The 27,840-nt window shown below is 24.1% G+C and overlaps 2 protein-coding genes and 2 long non-coding RNA genes across 12 annotated transcripts; 3 read left to right on the top strand and 1 right to left on the bottom strand.

Annotated features, from left to right (window-relative positions):
* Positions 1–2,300: 2,300 nt before the first annotated feature.
* On the top strand, positions 2,301–4,910 carry LOC135144315 (leucine-rich repeat and calponin homology domain-containing protein 1-like). Its single transcript, XM_064076335.1, has 14 exons — positions 2,301–2,321; positions 2,380–2,543; positions 2,606–2,747; positions 2,869–2,923; positions 3,191–3,371; positions 3,424–3,531; positions 3,593–3,679; positions 3,761–3,829; positions 3,882–3,950; positions 4,011–4,078; positions 4,134–4,179; positions 4,239–4,374; positions 4,630–4,690; positions 4,746–4,910. Exons 2-14 carry the CDS (start codon positions 2,420–2,422, stop codon positions 4,884–4,886), a joined length of 1,287 nt encoding a protein of 428 aa, XP_063932405.1. The 5' UTR covers positions 2,301–2,321; positions 2,380–2,419; the 3' UTR covers positions 4,887–4,910.
* Positions 4,911–6,236: 1,326 nt separating this feature from the next.
* On the top strand, positions 6,237–16,000 carry LOC135144283 (uncharacterized). Its single transcript, XM_064076267.1, has 7 exons — positions 6,237–6,319; positions 9,759–9,802; positions 9,851–9,909; positions 10,369–10,484; positions 14,234–14,346; positions 15,160–15,211; positions 15,920–16,000. Exons 1-7 carry the CDS (start codon positions 6,237–6,239, stop codon positions 15,948–15,950), a joined length of 498 nt encoding a protein of 165 aa, XP_063932337.1. The 3' UTR covers positions 15,951–16,000.
* A 2,923-nt stretch (positions 16,001–18,923) lies between these two features.
* LOC135144322 (uncharacterized) lies at positions 18,924–23,476 on the top strand. The gene is made up of 4 exons (XR_010283084.1): positions 18,924–18,963; positions 21,654–21,701; positions 22,247–22,313; positions 23,424–23,476. It is a non-coding gene; the product is annotated as an uncharacterized LOC135144322 (long non-coding RNA).
* On the bottom strand, positions 22,266–26,405 carry LOC135144286 (uncharacterized). 9 transcript variants are annotated; one of them, XR_010283066.1, is made up of 11 exons: positions 26,342–26,405; positions 26,221–26,251; positions 26,082–26,165; positions 25,882–26,025; positions 25,086–25,823; positions 24,916–25,006; positions 24,649–24,867; positions 24,409–24,595; positions 24,244–24,346; positions 24,053–24,186; positions 22,266–22,377 (listed from the first exon to the last, which is right to left on the bottom strand). It is a non-coding gene; the product is annotated as an uncharacterized LOC135144286 (long non-coding RNA). The 9 variants fall into 9 exon arrangements; XR_010283068.1 differs by having other exon boundaries at positions 24,053–24,349; positions 24,409–24,456; positions 24,505–24,595; XR_010283063.1 differs by having other exon boundaries at positions 24,053–24,346; positions 24,409–24,456; positions 24,505–24,595.
* Between the last annotated feature and the right edge of the window lie 1,435 nt (positions 26,406–27,840).

Raw genomic sequence — 27,840 nt, 5'->3', positions numbered from 1 at the left:
CCATCCCATTTCTAAGTTCAATCTTTATTTTACGAGCTTTTTTAAGTTCTATTTCCTCCTGTGCGCAGCTTAATATAACTGTGTATTAGCTTCAGTTTTCTGTCTTAGTGTTTTTTAAATATCTTTGCTCAAAGTTAATTAGTCTACTTATTCCATTCTTATTATTTTCAGGGTACCTTAAGATCTCGAGGATCGTAACAGGAAGCGCATGCTAAATCACAGTAAACACGCACTAATATTTATATACACATTTTTTATAATTTAAAAGGTCTTCTAAAAAACTTTTTTTGTATTTAGAGAGTGAAAGTAGTAATGTAACACAGGGCTCGCTGCTTCAGTCCTACTCCCTAAGACAGGCGCCCCCATTTAAGCGTAGTGGTAATCTAACAACAATAACTAAGTAAGTCTTCCAACCATAGCAGTCTAATTGTATTCTTTTAATCAGAAGGAAAGTAATTAACCATCTCAGGCTTTACTTTACGATTAGTTTGATAGCCTAATTATTAGCATTAAGTATAACAGAGTTTGCAGGGTTTAACGGGGGCGGTATAATAGCCAAGTTAAGGTAAGTGTATATCTTAGTTTATATTTTTTTCATTTAATAATTTAGACAGTTTCTATATAAAAGAATTTACAACTTGCAAAAATTATAAAAACAAATAACGAAAAACCGGGTTTGTGACTAAAAGTAAGAAGTTTCATATAAATAAGTTACTATTTAATAATAACTCTTAAATCAAAAGAAAGCACCTTAAAATATTGTTAATTTTTTTGTTACAGAAGACTTTAATATAACCAGCGCTTTGAATAAGAAGAAATGTCAATATGGTTAAACATTGCTTATAAAAGTTGACGCTGGTAAATTAAGATAAGCATTTAGTTGCTTTAAGTAGTTTACTTATCTTTTTATCAATTTTTATCTTAGATAATATATTAGCCAAAGGTGCAATTTCATCATTTTTTTAATGGCTTAGAAAGTATAGTGGTTATTGAGAGATTTATGTCGCAGTATAGTTGATATCGAGGTTGCTAGAACACATATAAGAAATAATTAGGCACAATTTCAAAATATTTACATTGCATGTTCCACTATCAAAGTATTCATTAAATCACTAATTCCTGTAGCCCTCTCCCTATAAAATTAATCACCTAGTAAAGCATCTTTAAGAGTTCCTAAGCGAGAGGAGGAATATGAAAAGACGAGGGCCTGGGCTACTTGCGAGGTCTTAAGTACTTTGAAACCCAAAGGGTTAGTAGTTTCCACTAGTAGGCAGACCATATGTGGGAAGGTATTGTCATGCAACAATTATAAATTTGCTCCAACAAGAATCTTAGGTTAGCGTAAATTTCTGGCATCAAATAGTTTGCCAGCAAATTATTGTAACTCGCGTTGTTAATCGAAAACCTCTCTTTAGCGCTTTCTGATATAAACCCTATTGAAACCAAAAAAGCGGATAGCTTTATACTCAGAGGAAGCTCGAGTTATGAATTTCTTTTATCATTCCTTAACTTTTTTACTTAATTTTCCACCTTTTAAAATTTTGGGCTATCTTTTATTCCTTTGACTATTCTCGAGCTCCATGTTGTAGCGGTCGAGTAAGCCTTGACCAATTTTTTTGCAATTTTGCTTATGAACTCCCATGAGCTCACCGTGGTTAATATATTTGTTTTAACAAATAATGCTGGGTGTTATTAGTAACCCTTTAGATCACAATGAGTTTATTTTGTTGGTTTTGGTTTGAGTTTTAATAGATTACTAACCCCTGCAAACTAAAATGAACAACTACAAAGCAAAGAAGGGAGAAATAGGAGAAAAATTTCATATACCTTTTACTAAGTGTAGATATTTGTATATATGGTCCGCTAGTGCAATAATCATACGTTTTTCAGGTCAAATGGCATTAACTAATTACCTTTACAGCCTTTTAATCTAAAAAATGCTTCATAGCAATTTATTAGAGTTTTAAACCTCCAAGATTAGTTACCGAGGAATCTTTAAAACAATATTTATCGATAAAAGAAACATTGCATTTTCATTGGTAACTAGTAGTTGACCCATATAGTAAATACGATATAACAGTTTTCCGGTGATATGCGAATATTTCTTATCCAATTATGGCTATTTGTTCAGAAAAAAAAAAATTTATTGAGAATTAGAAATACTACGATAATACATAAATTTCTATTGATATACAGGATATTACCGTTAATTTTTTCTTTGTCCTATGATTTTGTACTATATTAGGATTGGAGGTATTGATTGGCACATCAATGACGTTGTGGTAACTGCACTTTTTAACAGTGGAACGCCCCTCGCTCAGGTAAAAATGAACAATTGTTTAAACCTAAAGTGTAACGCTCTTGTACTAAAAAATTCAGATAACTTTAAAAAAGTTGACCGAGTGGAAAGCGATGAACTATGACTAGTGATTTATTTATTGAGGCTCAAAAGACGGGTATCCTCAATCTTTCTTGTGGGAGCTTAATAGATTGGCCTCTTAAACAGGTCATTCCTTATGCCTTGGAGGATATACTGCAACTAAGTCAGTTTTGTTCAAAACCTTTTTATTTAAAAATGATAAATTTTTTGGGTCTATTATAAAAGATCTCTCTCAATGCCGTTTTTCAGCGATTCCAACACAAGTGGCCGGCTTCCGCATTTTGGAAATACTAGATTGTTCTTATAACAAAATTAAAAGCATACCTGACTTGAGTTGCCTACAATGTCTTATTCACTTAAATCTCCGGTATTATATAGCAACTTTGCATACTTTTTCATGTTATTTTACTATAAAAAAAGCTTAAATCCCTTTTTAAGGGAGCATTGTTTTTATTTTTAATTTCTAAAAACAATTTTTGTTTATAAAGATGCAACTATTTGATTTCTTTCCCTTCAACCCTTTGTGCTATACACACTATGAAGGTTTTCTTCTCTTAATCATTTGGTGATCTTTGCAGAGCGGTTAAGTTACTAATTTGCGGAAAAAGACCACTTAATTTAGTTAACCTTAACCTTAATCCTCTTTTTTCAATATATAGCTTAAAGGAAAGAAAAAAATTTTAAGTTTTTAATGTAATTAAATGTACTAAAGTGTTTAAATTTCTAAAACTTTACTAGGTTAAAAGGCCTATAGTATATGAGGCTTACTATAATTGTTCACTTTTTTTCTCTTTATTATTATATATATAGATACTTGATCTCAGTAACAATTTTATTGCCAGTCTTCCGAAAGAATTTGGAAATTTGGGAAATTTAATGGAGTTAAATTTAAATAACAATCGACTGGAAACCTTGCCCGAGTCTTTTAAGTTTTTGAAAAAATTGCGAATTCTGTTACTCGCAAAAAACCGGTTTCTTGAACTTCCACCTGGTCCTCCTATCTTTTAAGTTTTTTAGCTATGGCAATTTACAACACCCAGCAGTTACTTTTTGCCCTCTTGAAACACTGGACATTTCGCACAACGAAATAAAAATGCTTTCCTTTGACATACTTAGCTTGGAGCCGACTTTAAAAATCTTTCTTCATTTAGGTAAGCGCAGAGGGCAGAGGCATTACCTGCGGGTTTATGGCGAATGTTTAATATTTATAAGGCACTCCCATCTTGTCTCCACCCCCGAGAATTTGTCAACAGGGTCTCTTGCATGTTTTTCTCTACCTAAAAACAGAACGGTCTTCAGGTACTTACGTAGTTTACTCCTATAGGGTCGTTGCCATTTCCTCCTTTAAGTCATTTTTTTTTACGAACACCTCTTTTTTAGAGCTTCTGGAGTCCATTGAAAATACAGAACTCTTTATCAGTAGCAATGAAGAGAAAAACTTTGAAGCTAGTAACTATTTTTTGAAAATTATAATAAGGAAAAAAACTTATTGCGAGTACAGACCCAAAGACGGAACAGCTCATTAACTTTAAAGGCACTATTTTACCCAAAAAACGCTTTGAAAACGAAGGCACTTTTTACCGGTTTGTTAGGCGCCTACCCTTTCCTATTTGCTTTCGTTGAACTATAGGCTCATTTTTTTATGATGAAACTTGTCATTCTGAGAAAACTCAAAAGTCTTTAAACCAGCTTTTGATAGTACGTTATGTTGATACGCGGTGGCCTATTTGAAAGCCGCCTTTATAAGTTCAAGGTTATTGAGGACGAGCTTGGCGGGCGTGTCAGCGGAATAGAAAATGGTTTTCCTTGCATTTCTCTAGATATGCAAAGCTGCATTTAAACGATTATATTTTAAAAGGCTGTCAACTGCTTGAAGGTCTTCAAGACGGCGTGGTACTGTGCCGTTTGATTAACGCTATCCATCCGAACTTTATTCCGGAATCAAGAATATTTACACCAAGAAAGGGTCTCCCGCTAAGCTTCGTCCAACGCCGGTATGGCCCTTCTGTTCCAGGGTCAATCGATTATAATTATTTGTGTAGCTAACAATGTCCAAAATTAAACGTACAGAGCTTCCTACGCTTTTATAGAAAATAGGAAGAATAGCATATAAAAAGTGCGATATCTTGTTCTTACTGAACCTTTTGTAGTAGACATATTTTGTTAGTACTACTATGAAACTATGTTTTTCTTCGATTTCGCTGTTCATGATTAACTTGCTTGACACGCTTTCTATTGCTTTATGGAAGGAGAAATGTGGACGCTTACATTACTGCTCTAGAAAATTTAAAGTTCCCGCCTCATAATATTGTAACTTTTTAAGGACTATCGTAACTTTTGTGACGGTAATTAATAAATTTGCAAGTGTGCAGCACCAGACATTATCGAACTTAAGGAGCCTCGTCAGCTTTTGGCTTCGATCTGCGCTTTACTTGGAATTTCGTTTGTAACTGGCACACGCTTCAAAGCACCGGCTCACAAGGTGTTATCATCTGGACGCACATAGTGATTGGGGCTTTACAACCTCTAGAGTTCATTAATAAACACGCAACACTACATTCTTTGTTATAAGTTCCCGTTGTGTCCACTAAGCTTACGTTAGCGTAAAACTTTAAGGTCGTTGAATGGCCTTCGATTTTTAGTAAGACATTTTTAATAATCTGTTACCCTTTTATCTTTTTATAGTTTCTTGGCTTCATCCACCCCAAGAGCTAGTAATGTAACGTAAAAAGAGAACTAGGACCTGCATTTGTTAAAATTATTAGTTTAAGGGACCAGAACGATTGCAATTGCATCTGCGGATTAAGCTTTGTAAAACAATTTTCTCGTATTAGACGGTTTGCCATGTACAGTAAAGTTTAATTTGGTCGATATAAAATTTAATAGTCAAATATTGATTAAGGAAATAAAAGGTTTTTATTTGAACAGTTTTCATGCCTAAGACTTATGTACTAATTCCTGTAGTTAAAAAAGGACGAAAAAAAAGAGAAGCGAGCATTATATACTGTCCCGCAGAGGAAGGGTATTTATACCTTCAGGGAAGAAAGTAAAATGTGAGACAAACATAAAAACACGTCAAATGACACAGTAACTTGAAATGAGCGCTTGATTCATCAGAGTCAACTCCAACAATCCCTTCTAATTCTGAAAAGCATGTGTCTGCATGTATCTACAAGGAAAATTGTAAATAAATTTGGTGAGTCTGTCATATTGTTCTCTGTAATAATATAATTCACAAACAGAGTGTTACTCCTCAGCTCATCACGAATGCGAAGGTATCTGACATCTTTGTGTTTCGAGCTTTCTTGAAGCTCTGAACTGCGACATATTCTAATAGCTGCTTGATTGATGATGTTCAGGCGGATGCAATTTTTGTCGTACTTCGTTAGATTCTAAGGCAAAAAGCGTAATCGCTATCGCTAAAACCCCTTAGAGAAAATGTTGCGTTGCGTCATATCAATTAAGTATCTAAAGATCTGCCGAGCTACTTTTCAGTCCGCTATAGTAGGGATAGATACATTTCTGCCACTCTATTCATAGCAAATGCTATATCCGGCCTAGATCAATTAAAAGCTAAAGCAAGGAAATGGCTAACTATTTGCAAAGCTGTACAGTCAATATTTGACTATTCCGGTATCATTATTAACGCCAGTATTCTTGAATGGCTTGACATTAGTCATCTTAAACCTGTCGAATGGCAGTAACGTATTTCCCTGACTTTCTTCGCGAGCCCCAATTTGCCCTTCCCAGTAGGTTGCTATAACGCCTCGATCTTTGATGTGGGAAATGACCGCGCCGCTCAATTCCTTTCTGGTGGACACAACTAGGCAACAATCATACCTATAAAAAAAGTAGAATGAGAGAATCCTACCCCTTGAGGAGGTACATGCAGGGGTTCGCTATGATACTGGATGAAGCCGTGGTTAAGGAGATCTTTATGTATGGTCGCGTTCCATTTCATGCAAGATTGTTTCAGACCAAGTATTGATATGACGAGACTCACGCAGTTATATCCTTTTAACGGTTTAGTACTAAAAAAAATTTAAACAATTATTTGGGAGCTTTTCCAATTAATAAAGCACAAGCACCACCTATTGGATTTTATAAGAAAAGAAGACTAAAATTTACTAAATTTTTATTAAATTTTGGATAAGCGCATTTGCTGAAAAATTAAAAGGATTGGCTGAAATTTCGCGTTGATTTTAGTTTGCTCGATATAATAAAGTTTAAAGCGTTTTACTGTTCAGCTTTAGTTAATATCATCAGGCGCTTTCGTGTAAATTTCCTTAGTTACTGCTGGTATAATAAAGGCATTAACCTTAAATTGCACACTTGCATATATAACGTTGCTGCTAGGTATAGAGATATTAGTACAGGTTTGGATGGTTTCTGGACTAAAAGTATCTAGGTAATCAACCCCTTATATTGGGTGTAATCTTTAGCGCAGATGTGACTCTTGTATTATTAAGGGCGCCATCAGCACCCACTTGCATCCAAGCTTCTTGCGTTCAGCTGGTAGAGAAGCAGGTTTTTAAGTGAAGTATTAGGGGTGCATTGGATTGTATCCTCAAGTTTAAATCGTTTATTAGGATTTCCTTGTACACTAGCTCAGCGCGAGACAATTCTTTAACTTCGGTCTTTTGGACCCTCAGCTGTACCATAAGTTGAGTTTTCAATAGGTATAGTAGTTTCGCCGAGCAAATCAGATGGCGCAGGAGAATCAGGTGCATCTCCATCTGTTTTAGATAAGTATTGACCCTAGTAGGGGAATAATCTTGGTTTGCCAGTGGGGAAAACATCGCTCAGTTGGTGGGTACATCCTCAGCGCTGAGCGTACAACTTTATTTACTTTAAGGGACATAATGTTCTTATACTTATTCAATAAACTCAACTGTTCGCTGTGGTAGATTAATATCAGATTTCAGAGACTTAACTATTACTTACCTATTTTTTTTTAATGAAAAAGAACAAGTCGAGAATGTTAGCTCGTCGAAATGATATCGTTTATTAAACAGAGACGGAATTAAAAAATTTTACATAAAACGCAAATAATTTAAGTTACTCATAGGGAAAATAAAAAAGAAGATTGACGATTGTTGTATTTTGGTTGTTAACATAATTCTACATTATTTTTAGACTCAATAAAGTTTATGAGTTACTTTGCACTAAGTTTTATGAGTTTTTTATTATTAATTACTTTTATGTTTATAGTCAGAAATAGTCTCATAGAAACCTCAAACAAAAAGAAAATCTACTCAGTAGACGGATCATTTAACAACATAGTAATGAGTTAGCAGTACAACCTTCAATCCTTATTATAACACAATATATTGTTATAAAAAAATTTATAATAAAAAAGTAAAAAAGATATTCTTTATTGTATATACATCCACCGTTATCCAAAGTTTGATTGAAGCGTAATAAAGATGCCAAGTAGTTACGTTATATTCGAGGCTTCCAGGAAACCTTAAGCAACTTATACAACCTTTTTTGTTGGCCCAACACTGTTTTAGTAAATCTTTACACAGAGTAGAAATACTTCGCTTTAGACTCTATTAATATTTACTGTTATAATAAAAACATATTTGTTTTAAATTTCCAACGGTACATGTAGTAAAAATTGCAAAATTTTTCTGATACTATCAGTTTAAAAACTTTTAGTGCTCACGAATTTGCAAGAAAGTATCTTGAGGTCCTCATATTATTACTAGGAATTTTATAAGTCAAACTATTATACCTGTTATTATTAAATTTAGGATACTTTAGCAGAAATTAAAAAAGTTAGTACTGTAAGTGAAGATAATATTATTGCTAACTTTGCGGAAAAGTGGACACTTTTCTATATTGGGGAGTCGTTAGCCAAAATAAAACGCCGGCTTAAAGGTGTTTTAGTGTAACTATAATAATTATATTAAATTCAATCTAATTATTTAGTTCATTTGAGAAATGAAGTTGTTCTGGATATTTGTGAGAAAATATTTGATGATCAAGACACAATATATCGTTGCTTGTTCGCACTTTTATACTTGTGAAAAACGATAATATATACTTTTTCTATTAACAATAGGGAATGTGAACGGGATACTACATGCGTTTTATGTTCCCTATGTTTTGATAATTCTGAACATAAAAATCATTCATTTCGTGTTTATAAAAGTGTAGGGGGTAAAAATCATTAAAAATCATTTAATTTTTTTTTTAAATATTTGTGTACAGGAGGTTGCCTGGAAACTTTACTCAAGTTTTCTTATTATACTCAATTTAGTTTTCTTTATATATATTTATAAAAAAGATTGCATACTTCATTCCAAAAAGTACACGAATACGTTGCGCAGTAATATCAATGACGAAATTAGCGACACTGTTGTGGATTTTTTGTTAGACTCCGTCAGGTTATTATTTTATTTATATTAATTCTTTTTAGAGAATATCAAGTTTTGACATAATTACTTAATTTAATAGTTTTGAAGTAAAATGACTTTTTATAACATTTATTTTTTTAAATTAGCTTTTCCTCTTCGGATTTTATGTGCATATAAAAAAATATTTTTTTAAATTTATTATTTTTATTATTAATGATGAAATATTTTTTAAAGTTTTTATTTATTATTGAACTATTTTTCTTCCTATTTTAATAATGACAATATATCTTCGTTTTTTTAAAAACTTTACTTCTACATTTTTAAGGATAAGATTTCTCGTAATTATTAATTTTTTTCAGAATTTAATATTTATTTATTAACTTTGAAAACAACAAATTTTTTAAAATTTTAGAAAACTTTAAGCTTTTATTATATAAAAGAAATTATTAATTTATCATAACATATATACTTAAGTTTTGCCTTTTTTTATGTTTTGTTTTTTTCATAATTAAAATAGTTTTATAAGAAATTTAAATAGAAAAGAATTTCTTTTAATTTTTTTGTTTCAAGTTCCAAAATGGAAATATTGTAATATATTATAGTTGTATATATACTAAATTTTTGCTTTTTTTATTTTTTTAATTGAATTATAAATTATGAAAGAAATTTCTTTTAATATGTAGATTATTTGATGTTTAATACTTGAAGGTTTGTGTGCTACTATTTGGGCTTCAACATTAAATTTCTATCAGAATTAAAAATTTTGACTTCCGATGCTTTAATCAGCGCTAAACAAAATTCTTATAAAGCAGAATCTTCTGCAAACTCTACTATAACTGATTTTAAAGGAGTTAGAGAAGTGTATTTTTTTTTTTAAAATCATAGAATTTTTTAATTTATTTAATTTTTTACTTTAACTATGTGAATTGATTAATACATATATATATATATTCAAAAGTAATTAATATGAAATTTGAAAATTTTTTAAAATTTTTATAAAAAAATTTATTATGCAGGAGAACAAGAAGCAAAAGTAAACTTGATTCTTTTAATTTTGCCGGTTATCTTTTTTTTATAACTTTTAATGTTGCTAATAATTTTTGTTAAGGGCTTTTTTCTCACGAGGACAACGACGATTTGTTTTGTGTTACAGTTTATAACGATGAAGTAAGTTAATTTACTGTTCCAAATTTACTTGAATCTTTATAGTTTCAATTTTTTTTTTAATATAACTAACCTTGAAGTTAATTCTGTTTTGCGTTAGTGAAAGTAATTAATTTTTTTTCTTGTTGAGTTCTTTTTGGGTTTAATTTGAAATTTAATTTTTAATTTGTCATTTTAGTAAAATATAAATTAATTTTTATTTTGTTTAATTTTGTTTGCCTTCGATGTTACTTTATAAATTTTTTAAATTTACTTAATTTTATTAGATAATTTTTTTGGCTTTTATAGTACTATTTATTTTTGTTAATATAAAATTTATCTTATTTAGTAGATACATAATTTACTACAAGTTTATTTTTTCAAAGTATTTATAAATTTTTTTCCTATTTACTGTGAAATATTTATAAGTAAATTAAAATTTTTTTGATCATAATTAACTTATTTTTCATTATTTTTTTTGAGGTCCACTCTTTCACGGAAGTGACTGAAGCCTTTCAAGTGGTTGGCTGTTCTTATGAAGATGCAGACAGTCTAGCTAATGAGGTTGATAGGAAAAGGAAGAGCAATTGTTTTTTTAGGTTTTTTTTTATAATAAATTTCTTTTACTTTATAATATTAACTTTAATTTTTTCAGTTTTTTAATAATAATGATATTAAGTGTTTGTATATATATTTTTTATTTCACAAATTTTTTTAGATCTCTAAAAATATTACATTTATTTTTCATTTATCAAATTTAGTTTACTTAATACTATCAAATCTATAATTTAATTGTTTTATGATAGTTTTAATAGTTTTTATTTTTTTTTAATTTATGTTTTTATTTTAAAATATTATTATTTATGATTTACTGAAATTTATATTTATTTTGTTTTATTTGTTTTCTTTTTTGTTATAAATTTCACTAAAATTTTTTTCTTGAATAATATCAACTTTATTTTATTTGATTGGTTGATAATAATCTTAATAGTTATTATTATTATTACTTGATTTGTTTTTAGATCAAAAATTGAATTTTATTAATTTGTTACTTTAATGAGTTGTTTCTTTTATTTGTTTATAATTTATTATTAGCTTTTATAGTTTTTTATTTTATTAGTATTTTTTAACTTTCTTTAATTTATGATCAAATTAAATTTATTTTTTTTATTAATTCTTTATTATAATTTTATTTTTATAATTATATATTATAAATAAAATAAACTTTCTTCAAGTTTTAAAGAATTTTAACTATTCTTATTTTTACTTTTAATCATTTATGCTAACCAAGAATAATTATTACTTTATATTATTTTTAATTTTCTTATTTTGAAGTTTTTATTATGTTTTTTTCTATTAATTGTAATCAAACTATTATAGTTATTAATATTAATATTGTTATATATATTTGGCATAAATATTAAAATTTTATTATTGTAATTTTTTTATTATTTTGTATTATAATTTTTTTTATTATAACTTAATTAAATCTATTTTCTAAATAATACAAACATTTATTTTTTTTAGTATAAAAATATATTATTCCGCTTTTTTTTTTGTTAACTTTTACTTAGCTTTTACAATATATTTCTTATATTTTTATTTTTATATAACTCAATTTAAATAGCATCTATAATTAATTTGATATATTTTTATAAATTTTTATTTTTTTTAGTTTAATTTAGATATATTTTATATTTTTTATACATGTTTTGATTCTTAAATAACTTTTTAGCTTTTTACTTTTTTTTGAAAACTTTGTGTATTATAACTCAATATTATAATTACTTCATAAAATTTGCTAAAAATTTTTGCTTTATTTTTATCTTCGTTGTTCTTTTTTTGTACTGTTTTAAAGGTTTGATAAAATATATATTTAATTTAATTTTCTTATATTTAAAAAATATTCTCTTTAATTTATAATAAAACTTTTTACTCTTTACCTAAAAATTCTAAAAAGTATAAATATTTTTGTTTATGTACTTTACTATTTTTTATTAATTTATTTATTATATTTAAATTTTTTTTTTATAAAATTTACTATAATATAAAAAAATAAGTTTTGTATAGCCGTAATATACTAATAATAGTAACTTATAAAGTTAAATTATTTTTTAATTTTCTTATAAGTTTATATTTTCTTAATTCATATAGAAAGTTACTTTATATTAAGAATACAATATTATTTTTGTATCCTCAGAATAATTTATAAGTTTTACTATTAATATAATATTAAATAAATTTGTTTTACTTTCTTTTTTGTTATATAATTGATTTCATAATAACTTTTTTTATTTTATAATTTTATTTATATAAAAAATTTATATGTACTAAAAAAGATGTATTGCGTTTACAATATTTGCATGTTTTCTTTTTTTTATCAGAACTTAATTTTTTTTTATTTTTGGATACATAAATTATATAATAATTTTTTAACATTTATATATTTAATAATAATAATTAATAATTTTTTTTTTATTTTTTAATAAAACTTAATTTATTGTTTTTTGTATTTAGATTGTTTTCCTTATAAACTTCTCTTTCACGTGACTTATTGTATATTGCGTTCTTTGCATTATTCTTTTCTTATTCGTATATTTTATTTTTTTATTATAAATATTATCTTAATACTTATAACTTTATTTTTTATTTTTTTTTTTTACTTTAATATAAGGTATGTAACTTTTTTTTCACATTCATAAACCATATCTTTTTTTTTTTCAGAAATTTTATAATAGGCTATAATTTTTATTTTTTTACTATTTAATATATCAACTTTTTTTTAGTTATAACTTTTTATTATTATTAAAAATAGTATTATTTATTCGTAAACCAAACTTATTTTTTTTATTATGAATAATAGTTTTTTTATTTTCATAACTACTTTTCTTAGTTTTTTTTTTAAAGATTTATTATAAACTATGTAACTTTTTATTTATTATATATAATGTTTTAAAATATTTTTTATTTTTTTAAACTTTACTATAAACTATCTAACTTTTTTAATTATATTAAATAATATTATCTTCATATTCGCAATCGTTTCTTTAATTTTTTTATAAACTTTATTTTTAAAAAAATTATTTTTTTATGTTAATATTATATATAACTATTTTAAGGGCCCATGTTTCAGTGCGAAGTAAAAAAAAATTCTTAATAAATACGAGCTTTGAGTTGTTATTATTAATACTGTTATTGTTTGTTATCAACTTGCAAGTAATTTTTTATATTTTTATATTTTTATAAACAAAAAGTTTAAGAAAAAAATTAAAATAATATTTTTTTTGAATAAATATTAAAATAAATTCTTAAATTTTTAATTATAAAACGCATAAAAGTTATAACAAGTATTTTTATTAACATGATTATTTCTATATAATTATCTTTTTAATTTAAAAATTTATAAAGAGTTTATAATTAGTATGAAGACTATTTTTTATTATTTATAATCTTTTTAAAAAGTAAAAGTTTATAAAAAAAAGTTTTTTTAACGAAAATATAAAAAATATATTAACTTTAATATTTTATAGTAAATTTTTTTATATAATATTATTAATTTAAGAAATTTTTTTTAATAATTTATTCCTTAATTATTATTTATATAACTTTTATAATTTTTTAATGTTATTTATTATTAATTTAAGGAAATTATGAATAATTTTTTATATTACTGTTTATTTATATAATTTTTATAATTTCTTAATAACTTTATTGTTATAAATAAAAAATAAATACTACTATTATTTTTAATAAGTTATTTATTAATTTTTTAGTTATAAATATTTTTTTACGTTTTTATAATCTATTAATAGAAAGTAAAAGTTTATATATTAACTTTTATATTTATTAATATTTGTAAGCAAAAAAAATATAAAAACATTTTTGTTATAAATAAAAAAACTTAGAAAGTTTATATTATTACTATGTTTTGTATTCATTTAAAGTTAAATATTATAAAAGGTTTTTATAAATTTTTTATATATGATTTATTAAAGTTTTTTAGTAGAGAAATCTAAAAAACTACTTTTTTATAAAAAAAAATACTTATAAAAATTATATATTATTTTTATTAAAAAAAAATAAATTTTGCTTTTCATTATTTATTAATATTCATTATAACTTTATTAATATTTATTTCATTAATTAACTATATTTGATTTTTATTTCATATTTTTAAATATTATAATTATTCTATTTTAGTTTATCATAGTTACAATTAACTTTTATTATATTCTTAGTATTTATTATAACTTTATTATTATAAATTCATTACTTTTTTTTATTCCGTAAACTTTTGTTAATGAATACAATTTTTTTTAATATTTATTTTACTTTACCAACTTGTTAGCCGATCGCTGGTGGATATGCTACTTGACCTATCGGGAACTTCTATTACTGTTCAAACTTTTATAAACTATTCGCTGATGAACAACGTCCCCGAGCTCGGTTTTTATAGTAAAAGTAATGAATAATAATATAAAAGTCTATAAAAGTCTATATTTAATAATGATAATGATAATAATAATTATAAATATATCTATACACTAAGTAAAAAGTAAAAATATACTTTTCCTTTACTTAAAATTTTTTTTTAGAAACTTTAATAAAATTTTTATACAAAAATGAAGAAAAAAATATAATTTTTTCTATTTATATTTATTTACTTGTATCCATAAATATGTAAGAAAGAAATTTACTTTTATTTATCATAAAAAGCTTATATTCTTTTAATAAGGTTTTTAAAAACTTAACTAAAATTCTATATATTATAATAATGAAACAAAATAAAGTTTTACATTTCATAAAAAGTATATTGTATTACATTGCTTAAAAAAAGGAACTCTTATGTTTACTCACTAGAATAATAAATAATATAAAGTTTATATTTTTTATATAAAAGTTTTTTGGAAAGGTTAAATAAAGTTCCATTATTTAAAAAAATTTAAGTTGAAAGCTTATTGGCCAGTAAATTCGTATGTTACAGTTGATTGGTAGAAATCAGCTTTTTATTATTATTATAATATCCTGGTTTAAGCAGTTCATTATTTTTTTCGGCAACAAGAAATTATTTTTATAATGAAATTCTTACAACGGATATATTTTGTTACCTATTTATAATTTTTTAAAAACTTCGCTCCTCATTAACTGTTATATTTTTATCAAAAATAGAAGTAATACTAATATGATGAGGTTTCACTATTTTCCCTTCTCTTCACTATTTTTTTCGATATTATTCATTAATGTTATGTAACTTTCTTATTATTTATTTATAAGGCTCTTCGCCTTTGGAACTTTTTATAAAAGGCGACTTGACTGTTACTCATTGGTAGGTCATCCTCCATTAAGAGATACAGCGTCTCATTTTTTTTTTTTATTGCAAAAAACTAGTTTTGAAAAAGTTTTGCTTTTATTTTTCTAATTTTAGTATTATCATTTTTATTATCATTACTATTACTGCTATTATCAATATTACTTTTATTTACATGATTGTTCATTTTTATTATCATTATCACTATTGCTTTTATTAATTATTATTACTTTTGTTTGAATGATATTAATACTATTTTTATTGTTTTCTTTATTATTAATACTTTCATTATTATAATTTTTATTATTAATAATACTGTAACTATTATAACTATTACCTTTACTAATTTATACCAATTGTTAATGAAATTATTACTTTTTTTTATTGTTAACTTCTTTCTCTGAATAAATTGTAATAAATAATAATACAATTATCATTATTTTAGTATTTTTGTTATTCCTTTTGCTGTTATTATTACTATTACTATTATTTTTACTATTTATTTGTTACTAATATTATTACCACTATTATTATTGTTACTATTACTTTCACTATATTATTATTATTATAATTTCACTATTATAACTGTTAATATTAGTTGTTAATATTATTACTATTATTATTCCTTCACTGTTTCAATCGTTAATAATCATATTATCATTACTATTATTGTTATTACTTTACTATTTTAACTGTTAATATTCTAACCATTCTTATTTCTGATAGGTGGAAGGTTTTACGAGTTCGCTTTAGCTAACTTTATATGAAAGGATTAATGATGGACGACTCGTTTCGCTTAAGTTTGAGGATTATTTATTGCTGGTTTTTATAGTTTATATATAAAAATAAATAATTTAATAAAAAGTAAATAATATTTTTTATACTTTTTTGTTTTATTTTAAATATTTTTCTGTTTATCTTTTTTTTATTGCCTTTTTCAATAATAACAGTAATACTTTTTTAATTTTCATTATTAGTAATTCTATTTATATTTATTTTTTCCTCTTCATTTCTTATTTATACTAATTATAATACTTTCTATTAAGTATTTATAAAATATTGTTTCCTCGTTTTTTCTTATATATATTAAGAATAATATTTTTTACTTTATTATCATTAAAATTTTTTATGTTAGTACATTTTTCTACTCGTTTTTTCCTTTTTAATAATAATAATAGTAATTTTTATAAAAAAAATATTTATCATTATTACTTTTATAAATATTCCCTGTCATTATATTTTTTTTCTTTTTTTTATTTATATTTAAGAATAATAATACTTATAAAAAACTTTTCAAAAAATATCTAAGAAATTTATAGTACTTTTTATATATCTATCATATATCAAAATAAATCATAAAGTTTTTATTTATATGTAAAATTATTATGTACTTTATATATATAAACTTTTATTTTGTATAGTATATAAAGTTATACATGTAATGTTTACTATAAAAATCCTTTTTTATTTATTAATTTTTTATTAACTTTTATTTATATTATTAATAATAAACACAAATTTTTTAAGTTATTATTATTATAATAAGAATATTTTTTATTACTTGTTTCATAATAATTCTTTCTAATTTTTTTCTTAAATATTATTGTTTATTATTTTTTTATGATTCTATACTTTTTATTTTCTTTTTATATTATGTTACAGAGTTTTGCTGTATTTTTTTAGAGCTTATATATAATATTTAAGTATATTTTTTTATAAAAGTTTTATTATTTTTTTTAAACGAGAGGTTTATATATTAAAACTTTACTTTCATAGGTTTTGGGATATCAGTTTTATTTATAAATATTAAATATTACTTATAGGATTTTTTATTATTTTTTGCGTTATCAATTTTTTATAAATAACTTTTTTATGAAGTTTTTTTATGTATATAAATATTTATTACAAAATGATTTTTAAAATTTAATACTTTTATACGATATTATTGAAGTATTGTGCTTTTCTTAATAATAAATCTTTAATAGATTATCCGATATCAATTGTATTACAAAAACATTAGTTCAAATTTTTTTTTATAATTATTAGATATTTTTATTATAAAAGTTTCCTACATTTTTACGAGAATATTATTTTTTAATACTTTTTCTATATAAATATGAAGTATTTTACTTTTATTAATATTAAAGCTTTATTGTTTGCAATATCAACTTTTAAATGAATATTTTAGGTTCTAGATTTGTTATTGATATTTAAAAATATTATTAAAACTTCATTTCTAATATAACACTTTTATATATTATTTAAAGGCTTTAATTTCATTAATAATTCTATTTAATCAACTTTTTAATGAAAACGTCATTCAAGTTTATATATGAATTTGTTTGTATTTCTAAGAAGAACTTTTTATTTTAGTTAATTTTATTATCTAATAATTTTATATAAATATAAATTTTATTTTATAGATTATCACATATTTATTGATCTCGAATTTTTTTTATTTTAAGAATATTTTTTAACATTTTTATTTATAAATTTTGTATTTAACTATTTTTTATATTTATTATATAATTTAAAATACAGTTAATAGCAAATTGTTTGCCATATAAACTTTTTACAAACATTTTTTTTTATAATATAAAATTTTTTCAAAGTTTATAAATATATTTTTTTACCAAAGTAACTATTCATCAAGGTTTATAAATACAAGTTATTAATTTTTAAGCCATTAATACAAAAAGTTATATAATAATTTTATTTTATATATTTTTTTTTAAGGAAAATTTTATTCTATCAATTTTTTTTTTAAATATTAGTATTTAAGTTTGAATTATTTTAGTTTTTTACTCTATTTTTTGCGAAATCTTTTACTTATAACATATTAAAGTTCTTTAATAAAAGCATTAACTTTTTGCAAAATATGTATTGATAAAATATAAAAGTTTCAATAAAAGTTTTGTATTTATATATTAATAATAAAGTTTATATTAAAAAAGTTACTAATCAATTTTTTACAGAACTTTTACTAATAAAATAGAAATATTTCTTCACAAAAGTTTTTCTATCATAATTGTTTTTATTAAATATTAAAATTTATAAAATAGGGTGTTTAAGTCAACATTTCGCAAAATTTTATTTAAAAAATTTTAAAGTTTTTCTAATAGTTTTTTTTTTCTTTTTAATAAAAAATTTCAGTTTTTCATATATAAATATTAGAATTTATATATGAAAATTTTCCTCCACTTTTTTTTGCAAAGTTTTACTTTAAAATTTTAAAGTTTTAATAAATATATTTTTATATATTAATATTTAAGTTTTTATGTAACAATCATTTTTTGTATCACTATTAAAGTTTTTAAAAGGTTTTTTATTACTAAAACTTTTATAACACCAAACATTTATTTATTAAAATATTGTTATACCAGTTTATGCATAATTATCTTCATATAATAAAAACTTTTCATAGTAATTATAGGATGTTATCCACCGTTGAAGGCGACGAGCTGCCCCAAGAAGAGTCCATAAGCAGCATAAGCGTGCAGTTATTCACGACTTCTTCTGGTTGGTTGGATGCCCCTTTTTTTTTCAAACTTTTTAATGATATTTTAATTCAAGTTGTTAAGAAGCTCGCTAATAAAAAACTTATCTTTGATGTTTTCATGAATACTATTGGAGACCTCGTTCATAAATATTCGGATACAGGCGAGCCTTTTATTATGTATTTGTTTATTTATATATTTATTTTTATTATAGAAACGATAGATTGTACAAGAAGTTTGCCGTATTACATGCATGTATCAGAAATTATTCGGGTTTTCATTATTATTATTATTATTATTATTATTATTATTATTATTATTATTATTATTATTATTATTATTATTATTATTATTATACTTCTTAAAATTTTTATTTATAATTTATTAAAGTTTTATTTCATTGTTGATCGTTTAATGCATTCTTTGTATATTCTTTACTTTAACTCTAAAACTTAATAGGCTCAGTTAACACCCTTCCATTTATTTTTTATTGGCAAGTCAAGATTTCGGTGCAATTTGTTATATTTTGATAAACCTAACAAAGTAGCAGAGGAGATTTGCCATATAAAAAACTTAATTATGTGATTTATTATAATACTTTTTCTAGAGAACCAACAAATAAAAACTTATATTTTATAAATCTCTAAAAATTTTAATTTATAATTTCATTAATTAAAAAATTAAATTAAGTCACAATTTTTAGTGAACTTCGCTAATATTGACTAAAACAACGGATTTTTAAACCAGAATTCTCCATGATATATGTAAAATTTTTATTCAGAGCAACGCAAACTTTTGTACTAAAAATTCCTTAAAATGTTGATTACAATTTTTTTGTGAATTCTAATAAAAATTAAAAGATTAGTTTTTTTTATTATTTAATACAAATTTATTATTATTTATTTAATGTATATTTGTTTTATAATGTAAATGTTTATTTATTTATACAATTTTTAATGTTATTATAAAAAGTTTCTTTTTTTTTTAAATTTGTTTATATTGTTATTCTTTTTATTTAAATTATATAAAATAACTTTTTTTTTAATTTATTATTTCAACTCTTATTATTTATAACTTTCTATAATATCGTAATTCATATAGATATTAACATGGAAACTATTAATATTTTATGATTTTTTTAATATAAAGTATATTTTATATATTTTTCTTTTAATATTTATTTTGAAACTAATGAATATTTATAAATCTTTGGTATAAAGTTTTTATTAGTATATATTCTTTACATGGTGACAGAAAAGTATAATACCATAAAATTTTTAAGTATAAAGTATATTTTTTGTTAATATTTTCAACTGATAGTGAAATATTATTATTTTTAATATTTTTTCTATAATTATATTTATGAAATTAAAATATTTTTTGTGCAAATTTTTAAGCTGCCGATATTAAATTTTTATTTTTTAATGATTTTTTTTATTATAAAATATATTTTATTTTATATTAAATTATTATTATATGACTTATTTATAATTTTTAATATAGAAGATATACTTTATATATATATTTGTTATTAATATTAAAAACTTTTTATATAAAATATACTTTCTGTATATGTATTTTTAATATTAAAAAGGCTTCATTTCTTTATAAATTCTTTTAATACGAGTTTTATTAGTTCAATATATTTTTAAAATGTTTACATTGAAACTATTGTTAAAAAAATTTATTGGTGTAAAGTTTATCTCTCTATATTTTTTATTATTAATAAATAAACTATTATATAAAGTAAATTTTTTAATATAAAGTATATTTATATATATTTTTAATATCCATATAAGGCTATCCTGTGCTCTTTTTATATATTAATTTTATCATTTTCTTTTTCTATCTTATATATTATTCTGTACATTCATTATTATTACAAATTTAAATTGTACGATATTATATTTTTAACAATTTTTATTATTCTTATAGACTGAAATTATATCATTTTTTTAATAAATTTCTTTAGTACAATTTTTTATTAATTTTATTTTAATTAAAAATACATAAAAATTTTTGTTTAGTTCAATTTTTTTCTTTTTTATGAACAAATTATTTTTTAGTGCTTAATTTTTGTACAGCTTTTATTATTTTGATTATAATTAGAAATTATAAACTATTTTTTGTACAGTTATTATTAATAATCTAAATTAAATTTATTTTACTAAGTATTTTAATTTTTTTATAAAATATTTTGTACTATATTTTATTATGAAAATTATATTAATTTTACTAATTAATTTTTTTGATCTATAAAAATATTTTTTGTACTATTTCTTTATTTTCGTTTTTGAATTAAATTATCTTCTGAACAATTTTTTATATTAATAAAAAATGTATTTATATACTATTTCATTCTCTGTACAACTTTTTTTATTAATAAAAACATATTAACTTTTCCATTCATTTTTTTGTATGAAAATATTTTATTTCCATTTTTTCATTAATAAAAATTTTATTAATATTATTATTCATTTTTGTTCTATATAAAATAATTTCGTATACCTTTTTCTTTATTACACAATAAAAAATTATATCAATTTTACTAATAATTTTCGTTTTTTTATAAATTATTTTTATATACGATTTTTCATTATTAATAAGTTATACTTTACATTTTTGTATTTTGGTTTTATTAAGAATGGATACCTTGTACAATATTTTTTCTTATAAATAAATATTATAATAATTTTATTAAATATTTTTTGTTTTGTTGGAAATATTTTTCTACATTTTAATGATATTAATAATAAACTTTTTATAATAATTCTTAAATACTCTTTCTCTTTTTATCAATTTTTTTTATCATTGTATTTTTCTTTCAGTATATTTATGTGTATAGCTTTGTTTTACGAATGTTTTAATTAGTTTAAGTATATTTATTAATAAAAGTAAACATCAATTTTTGTATAGTTTTTTTTAAAGAAATTTATTATTATTATTATTATTAAAAACTTCAGGATTTGGACCATGTCTCTCATTATATTTTAAGCGACCGCTACGATTCGGTTTTTTTCATAATCTTTTATTATATATGGAAGTATTATATACTATTGTCAACATCTTGAGTTTTTTGATAGTGCAGACTATGTTATTTTATTAATATTTATATAAAACTTTAATATTTGTTATAGTTATTATACTTAATATAACATTTATATTTAACAATTATGTTTACGTACAAAATACTATTAATGGTAAATAATTCATATGAAAATTCTTTTTTAAAAAATATTTTATGTTGTTATAAATAATAATATTTTTTTATATAAAAGTAAATAATAAAACTTATTTTATGTATTTTTATTAATAATTGAAAATTTTTTACTGGTTAGTTGATTCATTTTTATATGTTGTAGTACACAAAAAAAATGATAAAACCTAACTACGAAGTCTTTATAGGTGTACTTAGTAATAATAATGATAAATTAACACAAGATTAATGATTATAATAACAGCAATAATAATGAGAAAACTAGTATTAATAGTAGTTATACTGATTATAATTTCAATATTAATACACGTTACAGTACTAATAAAATACTTATGACAGTTTATTGAAAAGTTTCTTAAGTGCATGACTTTTTTTGAAATGATGGATCCGTACACCTTAAAAAAAGGTGTTTTTTTTTTTTTTCATTCAAATTTTCCATTCATTAATATTATTGAAAAGTTAGAATTTTTCTGTTATAAAAAATTTATATTAGATTTTTTATTTTTTCAGAGGAAGTTATGATAAAGTATATGACATACATGTGTATATATTGAAATTTTATTAATTTTTTATGAAGTTGACAATAAATAATATTAGATGTAGAAGTAAAAATAAAAATAAAAATTGTATGAAAGTAAAATAAATATTTTTTTATAATAAAATTATAATTATAGTCAGATATTATAATTTTTTTTTTAGAATTTTTTTTATTTGTATTTTATATAAGTAAATTGTATTATTAAAAATTAATAGCTAGTTATAGAAAAATTTATATGTAAATTATTAAAATGCTTTTTTGATAAATTTTTTATTTAACGTTATTTAAAGATTTTTAAATTTATTATTTTGTATAAAACTAATTTTTATTTTATATATTTATTTTTATTTTGTTTATTATAAAAATATTGATTTTTTTTATTGTTAATTCTTTAAGAATTAAAGTTTGTTTACTAATTTTTTATCCTCTGTATTAATAGTATATATACATGTATATTTATATAAAAATTGGTTTTTATTATTTATTCAATAGCTTATTTTAATATAAAACAATTTTTTTTTAATTAAGTACATATATTTTTAGTAATTATTATACAAGTAATAATAATTATATAAATAGTGGTACTGGCTTAAAAAAATAACAAAATTTCTAATGTTCTCTTAAATTTTTTAGTTACAAAATTATTATAAAAATTTAGAAACTTCTAAAAAAGATTTATTAGTTATTGTCGCAATCATTATATTTTTGCATTAGAATTTCAAAATCTACCAACTGTTCTGTGAATATTTTTTGTAAAGATTTTATTTGACCTATTATATTTCATTTATATATGAACTGTTAATAAAAAAATATAAAAAATAAAAATAACTTTTTAATATAAAAGAACACTAAATATAACCCAAATAGTCATATTTGTAATAAAATACCAATTTTATATTAATGAAAACTTCTAACTTTGTAATGAAGCCCAAATTTCTTTTATAATGTAATTTTTTATGATATATATTTTATTATCAGGCGAGCATATGCACTACGGCTCTCTAAGCTTCCGTCACGCGCTTATTGTATATAAAGTATTAAAGATAAACTTTCTTTTATTCTTGTTTATACTTTTTGCTTTTTTATAAATGATGTAAACTTTTATTATTATAATTATTTATTTTTATATTATTTTAGGAAAAAAGTTAGAAACAGATAATATAGCAGTTGATTATATATTATTTTTATTATTATTTTCTCTTACTTATTTTTTAGAAGTTATAAAGCAGTTGATTTTCTATTATTATTTATTATTATTTTTTATTAATAATTTATAAAGCAGAGTTGATTGTTTACGACTTTTATTAACTATTATTTATTTTATTTAAAAAAATTATAAAACAGTTTATTATTTTTATTTATTTTTCTATTACTTATTTTAAAAAAGAAAATTTTTAAGCAGTTGATTATAAATTATTATTATAAATACTTTTACCATATTTTCATATATATGTAAAAAAAAATTATCAAGTAAAATTATTTATATATTTATTTTAGAAGTTATTTTTTTCAGTTACTTATTTTTTTAAAATTAATAGTTATAAAGTAGTTTTATTATACTATTTATTTTTTTATAAAAAATTACAAAGAAAATATAAATACTTTACTTATTTATCAATTTTTCTTATTTTTCTTTTGCCGTGTCAAGTGTTACTAACCCAGTAGGTGTAGCATCCGAGTTTGCGGGTGGACGCATTGTATTTTGGGATACAAAGGCTCATCAAAGGTTACATCTATAATGCTTAGTATTTTAAAAGCTTTGAGGCCCTACATTTTAAATTTGTATTTCTTCGGGTACAGAGTGATGGAAATCTTTTAGTGCTTCGATCCCCAAGCTATCCACCCAGAGGATAGTTCAGAGTATAAGCTCTCGTTCCAAAAAGACAAAAACTTTTCATGCCCTGCTTAAGTGAATGTATTAATTGATATAAGTAGTAGAGTGGACGACACGACTGGTACTTACACAATTCTTGATTTGTGCACTTTAAAATAGAGATCCTCCGTAAAGGTACTTTTTTAAATTAGAATCATATAACATAGCTCTCACTGTCTTAAATACTTCTGATTGTTCCTTTTAACAATTCCATTATGCTTTGGGAACAATGATCCTTTAAAGGTTAATCGTCGACGAGTCCTCGAAATAAAAATTTCTGTGCATTGTTACAATAAAAAGTTACCTTACCATTTTAATAAGACTTATTACACCGTCGGACGGGATCAAGTATAACCTTGGAAACATCACTCTTTGTGTCAACAGGTACCAAATTAACCTCTCTGTAAAAGCACAGACAAAAGACAAGACAAATCTATAACAGAGTACGCTACAGGAGTCATTAGTCGCAAAATATCGAAGTACACTATTTCATAAACCCGTGTAGCTTTCAAGGAGTTTTCGTGCGCAAAGTTCAATGGTATCCTTTAGCTGATTGGCAACTTTAACACAAAGTGGCTTCACCAGTTTACGTGATACTTGAATTATCGGCGGTATTATTCTTTAACATGCCCATCAGCAAACGTTTCTGATTATGTCCAAGGCGACGGTACCAGAGATCCAAGGGGGCCTTGGTTTGTGCATAACTGAAATTACTCATCCCCCTAAGCGATTATTAATTGCAGTGTGTAGATCCACACCATTGTTACCTATGGTCTCAAGTCATTCTTGCATGAGAAAGTATGTCTCGCAAGAATTACACAGACGGCAGTTTGCTGAGGCTTATCCTGATCATGAACACTTCGGCCACTTGGTACAACACTTCGAGAAACTTTTGTTGCAGCCCCAACAAATGCCATTGTTTCTTCCTCTTCTCCTCTCTCTCTTCCCGTGTCCCCTCCAAGCGGTAGGCACAGTATTCGCATTGTCACTCTAGTTGGCCATTTTAAGGTCCTATCGAAAATCGCCGTAATAGCGAGCTAAAAAAGAAGGCTCAGTTTGGGATTAGATGATATGAATGAGGCTGGGGCGTTCGTCTGGTAGACCGCTTATGGAAAGCGACCAACATGCCATCGTCACTAATTAAGTACCTCTTAGAAATGTAGGTTACTGTGACGCAGTCATCCTCACTTCCTTTGCGTATTTCTGTACACTTGAGTAGTCTGACTGGCTTAAGCGGTACAATTAGTGTTTGAGGTAGAATCGGCGTTGGGTCGATTTCCTCTCGGGCTGTAAAAGAAGCGATTTCCATACTTAGCGTGGGGTCTCCGTGGTGAGTACGTAATTAATTGTCTGATCGCCGAAGGAGAGGATAAGGGGACTGGCAGCGCGGGCGTAGTGTTTTGCAAGCACCGCAGTGTGAGCCATATAGGGTTCATTCTAATCACATACATTTACAGTGACTAGCACAGGAAACCTTCCCTTCCAGGCTGAAAAGTTCTTTCCGTCTAAGTACGAAAAAGGATTAGTATTTGAGTTCACCTTAATATTCGCCAAAAATTCGACAGAGCCTCCATGGGAAACTCGTAGGAAGGGCTACTAAAGCGCATGAGTCTAAAGATACGGACTTTCGGAGCGCAAGGGCTTGAGAAAGAGGATCTTCGACTTCAACTTGAGGGCTTGCCGTGGGCAGAGCCACAGATTTTTTATCTGAGAGGAAAAAGAGGTGCGGTCGTTTTTGTTGTTTCGTAGAGGAAGGGTGTTACCTTCAGGGAGAAATAAAAAATGTGGGACAAAAATAAAGACGTCCCGTGGTATAAGCACATTGTATGAAGTACTTATATAGACGCCTGTTTAAGCACGTGATTAAGAGTTAACTCCAACAAATAATAAATTCTTATAAACCTTAAGTATATAACTTCTTTCCCAATTTTTTCTAAAATTTGGAATAAATAAAAATTAAAATCAATAAGTAAAGTGAATACAAGTATAAAAAAAATATTAAATAAATATACAAGATGTATACATAAAAATTAGAAAAAATTCTAGAATTCCCTCCTAATCTTTATCAAATAAAATATATATTTTCAATAAGGTAAAATCTGGAAAACAAGTTATGTAAAAAATAATTATTAACGCTAGAAATTTATAGCTTACTTTAACTGGGTGTAATTTTAAATATAAAATATATTAAGAAACTTTCAAAATAGTATTGGGCCGTAAAATAGATTATCTTAGATCAAATATCTTATTAAACAAAAATTTGCATGATGGTAATGCTTTAAAAAAAAATTCATTAATTCTTCTTGAGGCAAAACTTTCCGGCAGTTTACAAAAGCATGGTTGACTAATAGGTTGATAGGATACGTCCTAGAATTAAGTACACACTTCCGTTCGACAAATTATTCAGTTTATAATGGCGAATAAATGTGCAACTGTAAAAGATTGAAGAGAAGGCTGCGCCAAATTCTAACCGCAGTGCTACGGCAATAACTTTTATTAAAACTTATAATCTTATTCAACCAGTTAGCTTCTCTAGAAAATGTGTACGGAATTCATTAGCCAAAGTGTATGTTGTGAACGCAGCTTAGTAGTCAGATCATTAACGCATAAAATTAATGTAACGGTTCCCGTCGGTTCAGATCACAGTTTCTGGTTCTAATAGTCTCGTGTTTCTTTAAAACTCGTGCTTAACAAGCGAAAAATATTGATTATGGTGCCTAATTTTAGGTAAGCTCTGAGCTCAGATTTGGGCTGCTCCGCGAAGTAAAAAAGGTGGTGTTAGTGACTTAATATTCCACTCCATAAGATTTGCTTTAAAAACTGGTAAAATCCTGGGGTTCGCTTAAATTCTATATTAGATGTTAGATTCTATGTTGTTACTTGGCTATTATCATCAGAGGATACTTGAGCTCGTCCTACCACGTTTTTGCGTTGTATAAGGAAATCTTTGGTGAGACTTTTCTTGTAACTGATTACTCGCCACAGCTTATGCGTACTAATATCTGGCACTCCTTACTGCGGATCTACTCTCCGCAGAGGTGGTCAGATAAATCCTTTTGAACCTTACGTAAAACTTTGGTGAGACTTGTTTCCTTTATAAAGCTGACTCTGGTTAGTAGCTAACACACCTACTTTGGAACGATTACAGGAAGTTAGGGTGACAAATTGCACTAAGCATTTTTTCCACAGTTCGGAGTATACTACAACCGAGTTCTATAAAACAATAGGATTTTAAACAGTTAGCTAAGCTTTCTAGTCTATTTTTAAACTCATTAAGGAATAAGTAGATCAGTAATATAGTTAACGAGCTTATCTGGAAAAAAAAAAAACAAGGCCCTTAGCCAGCTGCGAAATGTTTTTATAAATCTATAAGATGAAGTTATTCTACACTTATAGCCTTTTGACTTTTCATCTTAATCATAAAAGGGTCTTTGAAGAGCGTAGAATTTCATAAGTGCCAATGCAGCAACACCTAATAAAGGTTCTAAATATCTTTTAGCCTTTAAAAGTTTTTTGTGAGAT

The sequence above is a fragment of the Zophobas morio genome, unplaced genomic scaffold (assembly GCF_036711695.1).
Source record: "Zophobas morio isolate AGI-343-1 ecotype UQ-CSIRO unplaced genomic scaffold, CSIRO_AGI_Zmor_V1 ptg000093l, whole genome shotgun sequence".
In the NCBI taxonomy this organism is placed as follows: domain Eukaryota; kingdom Metazoa; phylum Arthropoda; class Insecta; order Coleoptera; family Tenebrionidae; genus Zophobas; species Zophobas morio.
The sequence above is the reverse complement of the archived record's forward strand: the minus strand, read 5'-3'. Positions and strand labels throughout refer to the sequence as shown.

What these genes read in the sequence shown, in the direction of transcription:
- LOC135144315 (XM_064076335.1), top strand. Translation starts at nt 2,420, where the DNA reads ATGACTAGTGATTTATTTATTGAGGCTCAAAAGACGGGTATCCTCAAT. An exon ending in GTTTCTTGAACTTCCACCTG is followed by an intron (nt 3,372 to 3,423) that starts GTCCTCCTATCT and finishes AACACCCAGCAG; the next exon opens with TTACTTTTTGCCCTCTTGAA. An exon ending in CTTTAAACCAGCTTTTGATA is followed by an intron (nt 4,079 to 4,133) that starts GTACGTTATGTT and finishes TATAAGTTCAAG; the next exon opens with GTTATTGAGGACGAGCTTGG.
- LOC135144283 (XM_064076267.1), top strand. Translation starts at nt 6,237, where the DNA reads ATGAGAGAATCCTACCCCTTGAGGAGGTACATGCAGGGGTTCGCTATG. An exon ending in GTGGTTAAGGAGATCTTTAT is followed by an intron (nt 6,320 to 9,758) that starts GTATGGTCGCGT and finishes TTTATTATGCAG; the next exon opens with GAGAACAAGAAGCAAAAGTA. An exon ending in TGATTCTTTTAATTTTGCCG is followed by an intron (nt 9,803 to 9,850) that starts GTTATCTTTTTT and finishes ATTTTTGTTAAG; the next exon opens with GGCTTTTTTCTCACGAGGAC.